Consider the following 13,878-nt stretch of genomic DNA (forward strand, 5'->3'; position numbering starts at 1 on the left):
GTCGTAAGTGTTACGTCAATTTATAAGATACGTTTGAATTTATAAGACCATTAAAATTCAGTATTTATATAATAAAAATAATCAATAATTATTAAATCAATTATATGTTTAAATATTTAAATACATAATTGCGTTAACAATATGAATATATAAAGACTAACAATTAAAAAATAATACTAATAATAATAACAATATCTAATAATTTATTAATACAAAAATATCTAACTCATTTGAATTACTAACACTGTTTATATTAATTTTTTAATTTAATTATTTATTTAGTTATATTAATATATGCGTGTGCGCGTGTGCGCGTGTGCGCGTGCGTGCGTGCGTGCGTGCGTGCGTGTGTGCGTGGGCGCGTGTGCGCGTGTGCGTGTGTGTGTGTGTGTGTGTGTGTGAATTTAAAAATAAAAAGAAAAAGATATAAAAAAATATATAAAAGATTGCACGCCGATGGTCGAGGGGTACGGCACGACGACGACTGCTGCTGCGAGACACTGGAGGGGATGACCGGGCGGTGGTAGTGGCGTCCAGGCAGGGCTCCTGCATAACAGAAAAAAAAAATTTATTAATATTTTCATAATTTGAGAAAGAATCTTACACATCAAGAATTACTTACAATTACTGATCAGAATCAGTATCAGAATCTGGATCATTGTCGATGACATGTTGTAGATACAACATGTTATCGATATGTTGACGGATTTCCCGATGGATTTCTTGTAACTGCTCAGGACATGCTTGCCGATTTCCGCCTGGTAAACAGCAATTCTCGCAAGACTTTCCCCTTAGTCTGTTGTTTTCATTCGTCCATATATAACTTTGTAGTTTAAAGATCACTGTTGAGGAATTTTTTATGTCAAGTTCGCGATTTCGTTGAAACTCTACCACCGGATTTAATAGTTTTTCGGTCACCATTTTTCACAGCACTTAGTCCTAGCAAATGTCTACAAAAGTTTATTGCTGCGCACAAAAACGACACACACTACATGCTATTACTTGGCACAGTGAGTGTCCACAATTATTACATGAGTTCCAACCGTGATAAATATATTGTCCAGTTTCATGTTTATACACAATTTTACCTTGTGTATATGAATCTTGAACTTCAATGAAACATCCTGAACAAAATTTTTCACTATTTTCCTCGTCGTTGTCATACGTTTTTACTTCGTAATAAAATATGATGTTACACATTTCCTGCCGTTCAGTTATAATTCGTAAATCTTCACGCACTAACGGCACTATTTGTTCATTCAAATAGTCTTCCGGATCACTCTCATAATCAGAGTCATTCACTATTTCCACTTCTTCATCGCTGTCGTCGATGATAACCACATCTTCATTGTCTTCATTGTCTTCGATGACAATCACATCTATATTCATTTTAGCACTAAATCGAAAGACACTCGACGACTGTTGAATACGTTTTAACGCGGAGACAGATTCTCAAATTCGAGCAGCCGAATGTTGGCGCTGGTGCGTTGCATTCTTTCCTTAAAATTTATGGAAGATGTTTCGCTCCAGTTTTATGGGAGATTTTCCGCGAGGGTACAAAGCTGCCGAACGTTGGCGCTTAAAATCTCTTTTTCCATAATATTCTAATGGTCATAAAATGATCATAAAAAATTAGAAAAAAAAAAGAAAAAAAAAACACTTTTATGGTTTCTAAACTGTCCCCCGGCTATAAATAAACTACAAAGATAAACATCTTGCAGTTGCAGTTCTTTCCCTAAAAATTATGGAAGATATTTTGCTCCAGTTTTATGGGAGATTTTTCGCAAGGGTACAAAGCTGCCGAACGTCGGCGCTTAAAATCTCTTTTTTCATAATATTCTAATGGTCATAAAATGATCATAAAACTAGAAAAAAAAACAGTTTTATGACTTCTAAAATACCCCGGCTATAAAATCAACTGCAAAGATAAACATCTACTTTCGAACGTGTGTAGGACCCTTCCCCCCCCTTTCCCTTACAGACCCCTCGCGCCTCTCAGATACCCCCGTCCCCGCACCCCCCTCAGCGCTGCATGGCTTAAAATCCTCACTATAACACTACTATCAAGTATTTCGTTAACGTTCGTCCAATCAAAGTTATGATTATATTCAAGTCCGTGATTTGTGATTACCGAGTTAGTATTGATATTCCTTTTGATATGATACGTTTATGCTCGGACATTCTAGTTTTTAACATTCGGGATGTTTGACCAATATATGAGGCGTTACAATTATTACAGTTAATTTTGTATACAACGTTCGTTTTTGAGTCGGTTGGAATGATATCTTTATGGGCTTTAATTAATTTATTCATTTTATTGAGACTAACATGCGAGAGCTTCACATCCATATTTTTTGTTATATTACTGAATTTCTCCGTAACCCTTGGTAAATAAGGAGTCGTTAAATAGACTGGATTTTTTCTTGGTTTGTTAGTAATGAAATTTTGTTTGTATGTAATAGTTTTAATACGTAGATTTATGAAATCAAAAATTAATTTAATTGGGTAGCCATTGTCCAGAAGAATTCTGACGATAAAGTCTAAATTTTTGTTATGGTATCTGGGATGTGAGAGGAAGATTGCTCTGTCCACTAGTCCGATGATCGTGTCGCGTTTTTGGTGAAGAGGATGTTGTGAGAAATAGTTAAGGTATCTACCGGAAAAGGTTTATGATAGGTTTATGGTACCAGTCAAATATTATCAAATTGTTTTCAGTCGTAAGTGTTACGTCAATTTATAAGATACGTTTGAATTTATAAGACCATTAAAATTCAGTATTTATATAATAAAAATAATCAATAATTATTAAATCAATTATATGTTTAAATATTTAAATACATAATTGCGTTAACAATATGAATATATAAAGACTAACAATTAAAAAATAATACTAATAATAATAACAATATCTAATAATTTATTAATACAAAAATATCTAACTCATTTGAATTACTAACACTGTTTATATTAATTTTTTAATTTAATTATTTATTTAGTTATATACAATTTTCATAGATACATAAAAATATTTTTCTTATAATTGTAATCTTATACCCAGTAAACAGTTAAGTGATTCCGGTTTCGGACATTTCGGTCATGTCCGAATTTTATCTTTTTATAAGGTTTGTGCTCACTAGCAAAATTAAAAAGAAATAACAGTTAAATAATGAATATTTTCTTCTTGTACGTTTTTCATATTTTATTAGACACTGTTACTTTAATATTTTCGAATGTTATTTCTATTATATAAAAGTGTTTAAATTTTTGTGTAACACATTTGTAAACACATTTAAAGTCTTTTGTAATTTCATCAATATATTGTCAATGTCATTAACATATGTATATTTTTAATGCAATTTTTGTAAAGAATTTATTTTGCTTTAAAAGTTTCCAATTTTATGTTTTAAATATAAATTTTGTGTTTTAAAGAATTTTAAAGATATTTGATGACTTTATTTCAGTACTGTTTCATATCATTAATTTATATATTTTTTAAATATATTTCTCAAAAATTTTATATTGTGTAGAGGTTTACATAATTTTTGAAAAAAATATTTTTAAAAATACTATTCTTGCTAGAGATTAAGTTTTTGTGAAGAACACTTTTAGACTAGAATCTTCGACTCTTTTTACTTTACATCTTTGATTATACTTTGATTATATATTTTCAAACGAATTTCACATATTTTTGTAAAGCTTATATTTTGATTTTGCATTTGCTGACAATAAATTTGTCGTAAAGTTATATTTAATGACAATTAATTTTTTTATAAAGAGCAGTTTTGAAGATATTTTTATTTTGCATTTGGCAATCCATTTTTTGTGAAGTTATATTTGATGACGATTAAATTTTATATACATATATATGTTTCTTGTAAAGAACAGTTTTGTATATTTTTTTGATAGCAATTAAATTTTTGTAAAGAGAATTTTTGAAGATTTTTTATGACGATAAATATTTTGTAAAAAACACTTTTAGAAAAAGATACACTTAACGCTTTTTTCTGATGTTTTTTAAGATAAGATTTCACATATTTTTGTAAGCTTATTTGATTGAACTCGATGACGAGGTATTTATTTATAAAGTATATTTTTACTAATTCTATTTTTTATAATATCAATTATAATTATTTTATATATAAAATAAACATATTGCATATGCATATATCGCTCGTATAAATTGAATATCTTCTCTTCTTCTTCTTCTTCTTTTCGAAAGCCTTAAGGCCTGTTTCATCCTCTTTGTAATTCCTCTGGCGATACAGATGACCAGCTGTCCTTCCATCTTTTCGGCGGGCATCCCGGCGGTCTTCTCGAGTCAGGCTTCCCGTTTCTCGCGATTGTAGCTATTCTGTCATCGTTCATCTTGAACACATGATTATTCTACTTTCTCCTGCGAGCCCTGACCCATCTTACCACATCCTTCGTCTGGCATTCCTTTTGGATGTCGCTGCTTCTCTTGCGACCCATAAGTGTGTTCCCGTTATAGCTCTTAACACTCTCATCTCGCTCGTGTGGTATATCTCCCTGCTAAAGCTCTCCCAGTATCCCCTCTTAATCTCCCGGATTCTGTTATTCGCTTTGTTCCTTACTTCTATATAGTTGGTATAGTCGCTTCTTAGTTTGGTGCTTTTGTATTTTAGGTGTGCGTTCTTTTTCTCCTTCGCTAGAGCTTTTACTTCTGGCATGAACCAGGGTTTCGTATTTCTGTGGGATGTCGATTTGATAGTTCTTTTCCCTAGGGCTTTCTTAGCTGTCTGATGTATGTTGCTCTTCAATTTGTTCCACATGGTATCGGTGGTTTCTCCTTCGCTACTTTGTGTGCTTTCTGTCTTTTGAACTAGGCGCCTCTCATACAGGTCCCGGGTGCTCTCATCTCTCAGCGACTCGATGTTAAATTTCTCTGTTATTTGTTCCGTGTTTTTGCCTTTGTGGATCTGTTTCGACATCATTAGTTTCCCCAGTAACAGGTTGTGATCGGAGCCTATGTTTGCGGAGGTGAGTGCCTTCACGTCCAATATTTGTTCCGGTTTTATGGTTCTGTTAGTTATTATGTAGTGTATTGTGGACATTGTCTCTCTGTTTCCGTGGAATGTGATCTCGTGTTGAGGCTTGTGCTTGAAAAAGGTGTTATTTATCCTACGTTCATTGTGCAGAAGTCGATTAGCATTTTACCTCGATCATTTAATGTTTCTTTGTTAAATCGATTTTTAATTCCAGCAATTATTCCATTGCCTATCCTTGCGTTCAGATCGCCTAATATCATTACGCAATCTTAATGTGGTGTGTTGTCCATCGTCGATTGTAACTGATCGTAGAAGTCGTGCGCTTCCTGATCCGGCCTCCCCGCATTTGGCGCATAGACTGATATGATATGCAGCACGGTTTTTTCCAGGTTTACTGATAAGATTATGATCCTATTGCTTTTATACTCGATGTTTGTTATGTCATTTGCCAGTCTGCTGTTGATAAGAATTCCCACTCCCGGCACTGCTCTTGCGTCCTTTGGTTTTCCGGAATATGCAAGGACATATCCGTTGTATTCCGACGTGCCCTTACTTCTTTTCTTCGTTTCGGAGATTGTGCAAATGTCGATCTTGTGTTCAATTAGTTCCATTATGATCTTTTGGTCTTTGCCAGAGAATGATCTCACGTTCCAGTATGCCACCCGTAGTTGGTCTTTTCTTTTCCTTTTTCGTAGTTTCCTTGCTCGTGTCCTATTTCTTGCCATTGTCGTTGCCGTGCATCCATCCGAATCTGAGGCATTTGCAGTGAATCTGTGAGCCCTCCGTTGTTTTTACTCTAGGCAGGTGGCTGGCCTAACTTAGACACCCTCCTCCTTTGCCCGAGCTTGGGACCAGCAGATACGCGATATATCAGGCGGACTTAAATTGAATATATTAGCAAATATTAAATTGGGGACAGTGTGGCTACATTCGCTGCGTCGTCAGCTGCGAACCATCGGGACGTGGGTCCGAGCCCACTAAAAGCCCATATACCTCATTGAAGTTTTTTATGGATATAAGAATGTATTGTAAATAGGAAAATGCAGCAAAAAATGAGTGTATAGCAAATATTAAATAGCATATATTGCACAAATTCAAGAAAAATATAATAAATATTGAACAACAAAATTATCACAACAGTACATTTATATCAAATTTTCACACAACATCAAATAATTAATTTTATTTTAAAACTATAAGTCTCTACTTTGAAATGCATTTTTCAGATTGTGAATTTATCCTTTCCCCTTCCACTGTCTTAAAAAATAACGTATTGTTTAAAAAAATTGCACAGTTTAATGCACGAAATTAAATTAATCTTTTTTGCAAATAATGATCGTAAAATTAAGACTTTATGTTGCAAATTAAGAAGAGCTATTCACACACACACACACACGCACACAAACACGCACGCGCACGCACACGCACACGCACATCCACACACACACACACACACACACACACATTCACTCAATCACTTACACTACGCGCGCACACGTGCATACACAAAATATTTAACTTAGGCTATCAGTTAACGTCTAAAAGGGCTAGTTTACCATATACTAAAAATGTTCAGGAATTGATTTACCTTTTAAAGGTGAAATCTTATAACTCGAAAATACTGTACTGTAAAAATATGGGAGCACAGCAGTCAGCAATTTTAAGGGAACTAATATATTATATAGTAGAAATTTTTAGAAACCATCCTTTGAAAGTAAAATTTAATATTTTTAAAATTCTATAATATAAAAATATCTGTCCTGAACTATTGGTCAATGCTTCTAAGGGGGTTAATATGAGTCCTAAGCTGTTGGTCAACGTTTCTAAGGGGGTTAATTTACAATTATATTTTAAAACTCATTACTAAAGGATAGTTTTCGAAAATTCTTATTATATGATAAATTAACTGCTAAGAAACGTTAACTAACCATCTAAGTCATATCTTTGCGATATGGTATTTTTGAATTACTAGATTTCACCCCCAAAGGGTGGCTTTTAGAAAATGTTACTATATGGTAAACTAACCCCCTCAAAAACGTTAACTAAGGGTCCAGGTTTCATATTTTTGCGGTACGGCATTTTGGAGTAATTAGATTTTACCCTTAGAGGATAGTTTGCTACAATATTATATGATAAATTTGCCGCCTTAGAAACGTTAACTAACGGCCCAGGTTTCGTATTTTTGCGATATGGCATTTTTGAGTAATTAAACTTCACCCTCAAAGTGTAGTTTGTTACAATTTTTACTATGTGGTAAATTAGTTTCCTTAGAAACGTTAACTAACGACGTGTTTGATATTTTGCGGTACGGTATATTAAGTAATTAGATTTCATCCCCAAATGGTGATCTCTGAAAATTTTAACTATGTGGTAAATTAGGCGAGCAAACATAACTAATCATCTAAGTCCCATATTATTGTGATACATATTTTTTAGTTATTGGAATTTATCCTCAAGAGATGATTTTTTACAATTTTTATATTGTAAATTAGCCCCTTAAAAACTCCCTTAACTAATGACGTAAGTCTCATATATTTGTGGTACGGCATTTTTTAGTTATTAGATTTTACCCCGGTATATACATAAGGGGTGGCTATTTAGGATTTTTACTATATGGTAAATTTGCTCTCCTTAGAAATATTAATTAACTGCCAGGTTTCATAATTTTGCTATATGCCATTGTCCAAAATTCAAAAGTTGAGCACGGCAGTGCTGTTTTCGCGCGCGACAGTGCCGTTAGCGCCACTTTCCAGCCAGCAGCGTTCAAATAAACCTGGAAAATATGAACCTGATTCGCCCGCCAACCTAGCGGCATACCAATGACTGGAAAACATGGCGGACACCTGTATCTGAATGACACATTTTCGGCAGAAAAATAAAATCAAAATCAAAATCTTTGCATCAGATGCACGTATCATTTTGATATCGTTATGTTCGGAAAAATTCATATTTTTGAATGATATGTTCATTTTTCGAAAATTGTTGTAATGTAGTCAAATATTCCTTTATTTTGTTCTGCTTGTCGAGTGTTAATAATATCGCCTCTTTAGTTGAGGAAGGATTTTAGGAAACTATGAGGATAAATTGCTAAATGTGCTTACGAAAAAAAAAAAGGAATTACATATAATTATCCTTCTATAAATCAATAAACAATCGCTTGCATATCAGCATTAAATTAAAAATAAAATACACAACGTACTTAATGTACATAACAAGGTAATAAATAAGAGTTGATATTAACAAAATTATATAATCAAATGTTACTCAAACCAATGGCTATAAATGTGACTTGTTATAATTAAGAATGCTTTACAAAAGAAACACAAAAGAATACATGTTGTAAGCGAATATGTTTTCCTTATAACTAAATGTAATACTATTTGTGGCGAAATGACTAGTGAGTCTTAAGAGTATACTATTTTTCAAGTAATTATACCGTCTGATCGACGATCGGACAGTATATACATAAAACTAACTAAAAAAGTAAGAAAACCTTTAAATAGAGTTTAATTAGACCGTGGCTCAATAAAACGAGAAGCACTGTCTCGTCCCCCTCTCCCCTCAGTATGGGGTGGGAGGAATTTACGTGGCTTTGAGACAAGATAGAAGCGAGTCAAAATCTGAGATTCTTTGATCTTTTACCTGGTGGAATATTAACGTAGGATAAACTGCGACTTATCGCACTCGCCCCGTTGCGGGGGTCGTCGGCAGAGATGTGAGAAAAGAATCAACTGTGGATTCTGTCACCTTGCGGTAAAGAGGGATGTTGAGCCTGAGAGAACCGCTCAAGATTGCGGCCTCCTCGTCACCTTTCGGCTAATTCCTTTGTAAAGGTCTCGTTACAAGACGTCACCCTTTTGGCTGTCCCCAGTTGGACATAGGACAATTAGATGCAATAAAAAATGCAATTCTGAACAGAACACAACCGTGAAATCACCAAAACCTGCGCTGGTAAAAGCGTCCGACTCGTCACGTGCGATGTTTGCAATAAAACCTACCCGAGAAAGGAAAACTCTCGCCACTCGAAGATCCGCAAAACGAGAGGGAGGGAGAGCCTTACTGCCGCCAGCGCTCCCTCTTCGGAGACTGTCTTTATCGCGACAGTATTACTCGTTGCCCTAACATTTCCGCCCGCCTTCGACAACAGTTCTGTCGAATGATTTGTATCTGGATCGTTCGGTAGAACACAGAGCTTAGTTATGGGCCGTTTGAACGTAGAGGCAGCGGTCCTCACGGTAACCACCCTTACGAGCCCGTCTGGTTCTGGATGGAGGTGTATGATCCGAGCGAGGGGCCATTTACCTGGGTAGCGTTCGTCTGTGATTAGTACCAAGGATCCCTCTTTGATTGCGTTAGAAGGATGGTACCATTTTGCCTGATAGCGTTGAAGGCACTCGGAGTAGCACCTTGCCCAGAAGTGGTCAACCTTGTTTTAGCAGTTGCCAGCGCGAGAGCCACGTTGTCTTTTCCTCCGATAAATTCGGTTCTGGAAGTGCTGAAGGTGCTTCCCCAATCAAGAAATGTCCCGATGTTAAAGCGCAGTAATCATTCACGTCCTCTGATAGCGGACAAAGAGGTCTCGAATTCAACACCGCTTCAATTTGAATTGTGATGGTCGTCATCTCTTCGTATGTCACAATCGCGTCCTTCAATACTCGTTTTAAATGGTATTTTGTGGACTTAACGGCTGCTTCCCATTTTCCTCCGAAGTGAGGAGCAGACGGTGGATTGAATCTCCATGTTGTGTTATCTTTGGCTAGGATTGATGTAAGGTTATAGAACTCCTTTGAAATCAACTCGAACTAACGCCTTAGCTGTGCATCTGCTCCCACAAAGTTAGTTCCACAATCACTTTGTAGCGTGGCGCAGATTCCTCTTCTTCCCGTGAAGCGTTTGTATGCGGCAATGAAGGCGTCAGTGGTATAATCTGTAACTACTTCTATGTATACTGCGGATGTCACGAGATAGACAAAAATGGCTAGATAACCCTTGTAAGTCCGCACTGCCCGGCCTTTCCACGTCTTCAATGTTACAGGGCCGGCGTAGTCGAGTCCTGAGTTTAGGAAAGGTCTCGCCTGAATTACTCGAGCCGTTGGTAGTTGTCCCACCAGTTGCTGAGCTCGGATCCCTCGATAGCGAGATGAATGACCTCACTGGTGTTCTCCCTCCGACTATCTAATAAGAGCTCCGTATAAAATTTAGAATTACCTGAGTACCTCCATGAAGCATTCTCTCGTGAGCATCGTCTATAATTAAATTACTGAGGTGATTCTTTTGATAGTATATATGGATGTTTTGTTTCTCGATCGATCTGGGCATTATGGAGCCGCCCTCCAACTCTGAGCAAGCCTTCTTGATCCAAAAATGGAATAAGCCGTATCAGTGGATTGGATTTGGGAAGTTGCTCATTTCTTTAGATGGTTTGAATCTCGTTCTGAAAATATGCTTGTTGAACGATACGTATCCAAAACTTTCGACTCTTATCTAATTTTATCGGCTTCAGTGGGTGTTTCAGTGGTGCTGAATGCGGTATTTTTCGCAGACATGAGATAAATCTACGGCAGATCGTAGTTATCCTTAGCAGCTTTGTTAATGAGGAATATCTGTCCAACACTTTCCAGTAAGAAGGTAGTCGAGCGGTCGCATTCATGACGTTCCCGGATCGTTGTTCTAGTTCGGCTTCCTGTGGAGATTCGTGAGTGAATGAAGGCCAGGACGAATTTAGCTCCGACAGCCACGTAGGTCCCTTCCACCATAATTCATGATGCGTCAATTGAGCTGGAGTCAAGCCTCGAGAGGCGCAATCCGCTGGGTTTTCCTTCCCGGATATGAAACGTCATGTCGCAACCGGTAGGAGCTCGAGTATGTTCACAACGCGATTGTGAACAAAATCTTTCCAACGGGACGGGTGCGCCGATATCCATGTGAGCGCCACTGAAGAGTCAGTCCAACAAATTACTGACGCGTTAGAAAGATCTAACGCTTTTAAGGCATTCGATAATAAACACGTCAGAAGCTGAGCAGCGGTGAGCTCGAGTCGCAGTATTGAGAGGCGTTTAATTGGCGCAACCTTCGTCTTGGAGCACCAGTAGACGCGTAATAAATCTGCCATTCTCAGTGAGAACTCTCGTGTAGATCGCCGCCGCCATAGCAAGACGCGATGCGTCTGAAAATCCATGCACTTCCACCATGGATATGCAGTTGCTAAAACCGAGGTATGAATAGTTGTTTCAATTGTTGTAATTGCTTTCGAAAGCTTGCCCATCGGTTCTGCAACTCCGAGGAAAGAGGGTCGTCTCAGTCAGCTTTGGTTAGCCAGAGCTCTTGTAGTATGATTTTGGCTTTGATCAAAGCCGGTGCGATCAACCCTAAGGGATCGTACAAACGTGCTATCTTGGAGGCCACTACTCTCTTTGTAAGTGTAGAAGCGCTGGATGTGATGGCGGCTTCGAAATGGAAGGTGTCGGTGACAGGTTGCCATACGAGACCCAGTATCTTACATAACGATGATTCGAATTCGACAGTGCTTGGCATCTCGATGACAGAGTTGAGCAAAACTTCTGTGCAATTGCTATTCCATTTCTGAAGTGGAAATTTGCCAGCTTCACAGAGCTGAGTCAGCTGTTGAATTGTTTCCTTAGCCTCGGGGATTGTATCCGCTCCTCCGAAGATATCATCGACGTACCTGCTTTTTATCAGGGGGACAATAGCCTTAGGAAAGCGTTGACCTTCGTCTTTTATCAGCTGTAGGATTGTACGTAGCGCTAAAAATGGAGCGCAATTTAGACCATAAGTTGCCGTCGTGAATTGATGTGGAATTACTCGTCCATTCTGGTCATACCAGAGCACCCTCTGGAGATCCCGGTCGTCTTGGTGAATTGTGATCTGGCGGTATATTTTAACTATGTCAGTAGAGAAAAGTATACGGTGCGTACGGGTCCATAAGAGGACCTCTGTTATGCCCGTTTGTAGTTTGCTTCCTGCTAGAAGGATGTCATTGAGTGAGTAACCACTACTCGTTCTACTCGATCCGTTGAAAACGACCCTTAACTTGGTAGTGCTGCTGCTTTCCCGAAGGACACCCAGGTGTGGTAGGTAATATACTGGAGAATCCTGGTTTCAACGATTCGGCCGTCACCATGTGTCATAGGCTTAGATATTCTCTGATAAACTCATTATAAAGTTGTTTGAAAGCAGTTTGATTCAAATATCTTGTACAGCCTGTTTAAGGCAGTAAGCTTGCTCTTGTCCTAGAATCCCCTAGTAGTCGTGGATCGGTCTTGACCAGAAGACACACTATATATCTTCCAGTCACATCCCTTGAGTGAATAGATAGAAATTGATTTTCGCAATTCTCTTCTTCTTTGCTTAAGACATAAGATTTTGTAGCAGGAAGTTCCTCTTGTCTCCAGAATCTGGAAATAAGATCTTGCAGCTCGTTATCTAACTCACAATGATAGGCTTGTGCCGGCGATGTCACTCCGTCTGTGGAAGCGGCGCCGGAAAGAATCCATCCAAAAATGGTCTGTTGAGCTATCGGCGTTGATGGTTCCCCTCGTATCAGGTTCGGCTTTATTACTTGGCCGTAATTATCAGAGCCTATAATCACGTGGATGTGACTGGAGCAAGCAAAGTCCGGATCCGCAAGCTGTATATTTTCAAGGTGAGGCCAAAAGGAGGGAATGGATATATGTGTCGGTATTTTTGTTGTGAGGCGAGGTAGAACATAAGCATCGACGATGCAGTTTGAGGCCATGTCATAAATCAAGTGTAATTTTACTGTTACTCTTCCCTTAGTGTGGCCTGAGTATGTGCCACCGATTCCTACAAGCGGTATTGACGCTGAAGATTTTTTGATCTTTGCCCGTTGAATCAAATCTTCCGAGATAAAAGACAATTTGGAGCCTTGATCTATCAACAACCGTATTGTATAGAGTTCGCCATCGTCTCTCCTCAATAAGGCTCTGCTTGTTGCTAGTAACGTCATTTTCCGTTGAAGAGGCGCCTGCTCAATTTGGTGTGCACATACTCTTTTTTGTCATTGTATAGCGGCTTGGGATTGTGGGAGCTCTGATGGCTGTGGAGTTGCGATCTTTGTCTGCATCTCAGAATGATTTTTAGCGGAAAGCGCGTTGTTGTCATAAATCGATGTAATGAAATAGATTTTCTTTCCCCATCATATTCCCCTGTACCCGTTTCACCTTCAGTCATCGATATATCCGATGACTCACCGCCGTCGTCTCCCCCAACATTTTCCGATTCCTCGTCCGTAATCCTCTTGGATAATTCATCGAACCACACGATAGAATTACCCGACTCTTTGGAATATTCTCCAGCAGACTTTGACACTTCTGCGCTTCCCTGCTTAGAATCAAAGCTTGCATCCATGTCCGATTCCGCTCTCCTTAACATTATAGATAGCGTCTTCGAAGACATCGACATCGCGCCGTAACATACATAACACTTTACGCAAATCTTTATTATTATATTTTTTTTTCATAAACTATTGTAACAAATACCAACCAGGATAAAATCTTTAGAATTGCACTCGTTCCCCCTCTTTTCTGGTTGATGACCTCCGTACTTATGTAACACCCGCGATCCACACACGAACACACATACACTCATACAAATAATTTTAAGGCCGATATCAATAAAGTTATATGTATAATGGTAAGGATCAATTGAATAAATGTTAATCTAAAAATTAAATAATCGGTAAACTTATTTAACTCCCTCACTCTCTCCACGCGAAAGATCACACTTGGTCCCGTCCTGCGTAAAAGAGATTCGATCCTCTTACCAAAAAGGGATCACCGAGAGAGCGTTCGCATAACAGAGTAATAACGACACCCGTCGTTTACCTGTTTGC

At 38.0% G+C, this 13,878-nt stretch overlaps 4 protein-coding genes across 4 annotated transcripts; all 4 read right to left on the minus strand.

The window, feature by feature from the left end:
- Positions 1 to 9,427: 9,427 nt before the first annotated feature.
- Positions 9,428 to 10,325, minus strand: LOC140675993 (uncharacterized). Its single transcript, XM_072910577.1, has 3 exons — positions 10,215 to 10,325; positions 9,814 to 10,120; positions 9,428 to 9,762 (listed from the first exon to the last, which is right to left on the minus strand). The coding sequence occupies exons 1-3, from the start codon at positions 10,323 to 10,325 to the stop codon at positions 9,428 to 9,430; spliced, it is 753 nt and encodes a 250-aa protein (XP_072766678.1).
- Positions 10,326 to 10,419: 94 nt separating this feature from the next.
- LOC140675994 (uncharacterized) lies at positions 10,420 to 11,118 on the minus strand. The gene is made up of 2 exons (XM_072910578.1): positions 10,966 to 11,118; positions 10,420 to 10,824 (listed from the first exon to the last, which is right to left on the minus strand). The coding sequence occupies exons 1-2, from the start codon at positions 11,116 to 11,118 to the stop codon at positions 10,420 to 10,422; spliced, it is 558 nt and encodes a 185-aa protein (XP_072766679.1).
- A 185-nt stretch (positions 11,119 to 11,303) lies between these two features.
- On the minus strand, positions 11,304 to 12,147 carry LOC140675996 (uncharacterized). Its single transcript, XM_072910579.1, has 2 exons — positions 12,058 to 12,147; positions 11,304 to 11,891 (listed from the first exon to the last, which is right to left on the minus strand). The coding sequence occupies exons 1-2, from the start codon at positions 12,145 to 12,147 to the stop codon at positions 11,304 to 11,306; spliced, it is 678 nt and encodes a 225-aa protein (XP_072766680.1).
- An 84-nt stretch (positions 12,148 to 12,231) lies between these two features.
- Positions 12,232 to 12,993, minus strand: LOC140675997 (uncharacterized). The gene has a single exon (XM_072910580.1). It carries the CDS (start codon positions 12,991 to 12,993, stop codon positions 12,232 to 12,234), a length of 762 nt encoding a protein of 253 aa, XP_072766681.1.
- Between the last annotated feature and the right edge of the window lie 885 nt (positions 12,994 to 13,878).

The sequence above is a fragment of the Anoplolepis gracilipes genome, unplaced genomic scaffold (genome assembly GCF_047496725.1).
Source record: "Anoplolepis gracilipes unplaced genomic scaffold, ASM4749672v1 Contig30, whole genome shotgun sequence".
Classification (NCBI taxonomy): Eukaryota; Metazoa; Arthropoda; class Insecta; order Hymenoptera; family Formicidae; genus Anoplolepis; species Anoplolepis gracilipes.

What these genes read in the sequence shown, in the direction of transcription:
- LOC140675993 (XM_072910577.1), bottom strand. Translation starts at nt 10,325, where the DNA reads ATGCCCAGATCGATCGAGAAACAAAACATCCATATATACTATCAAAAG. An exon ending in TGCTTCATGGAGGTACTCAG is followed by an intron (nt 10,121 to 10,214) that starts GTAATTCTAAAT and finishes ATCCGAGCTCAG; the next exon opens with CAACTGGTGGGACAACTACC. An exon ending in AGCAGATGCACAGCTAAGGC is followed by an intron (nt 9,763 to 9,813) that starts GTTAGTTCGAGT and finishes CATCAATCCTAG; the next exon opens with CCAAAGATAACACAACATGG.
- LOC140675994 (XM_072910578.1), bottom strand. Translation starts at nt 11,118, where the DNA reads ATGGCAGATTTATTACGCGTCTACTGGTGCTCCAAGACGAAGGTTGCG. An exon ending in TAGATCTTTCTAACGCGTCA is followed by an intron (nt 10,825 to 10,965) that starts GTAATTTGTTGG and finishes ATATCCGGGAAG; the next exon opens with GAAAACCCAGCGGATTGCGC.
- LOC140675996 (XM_072910579.1), bottom strand. Translation starts at nt 12,147, where the DNA reads ATGGTGACGGCCGAATCGTTGAAACCAGGATTCTCCAGTATATTACCT. An exon ending in GAAAGCAGCAGCACTACCAA is followed by an intron (nt 11,892 to 12,057) that starts GTTAAGGGTCGT and finishes ATATACCGCCAG; the next exon opens with ATCACAATTCACCAAGACGA.
- LOC140675997 (XM_072910580.1), bottom strand. Translation starts at nt 12,993, where the DNA reads ATGACGTTACTAGCAACAAGCAGAGCCTTATTGAGGAGAGACGATGGC.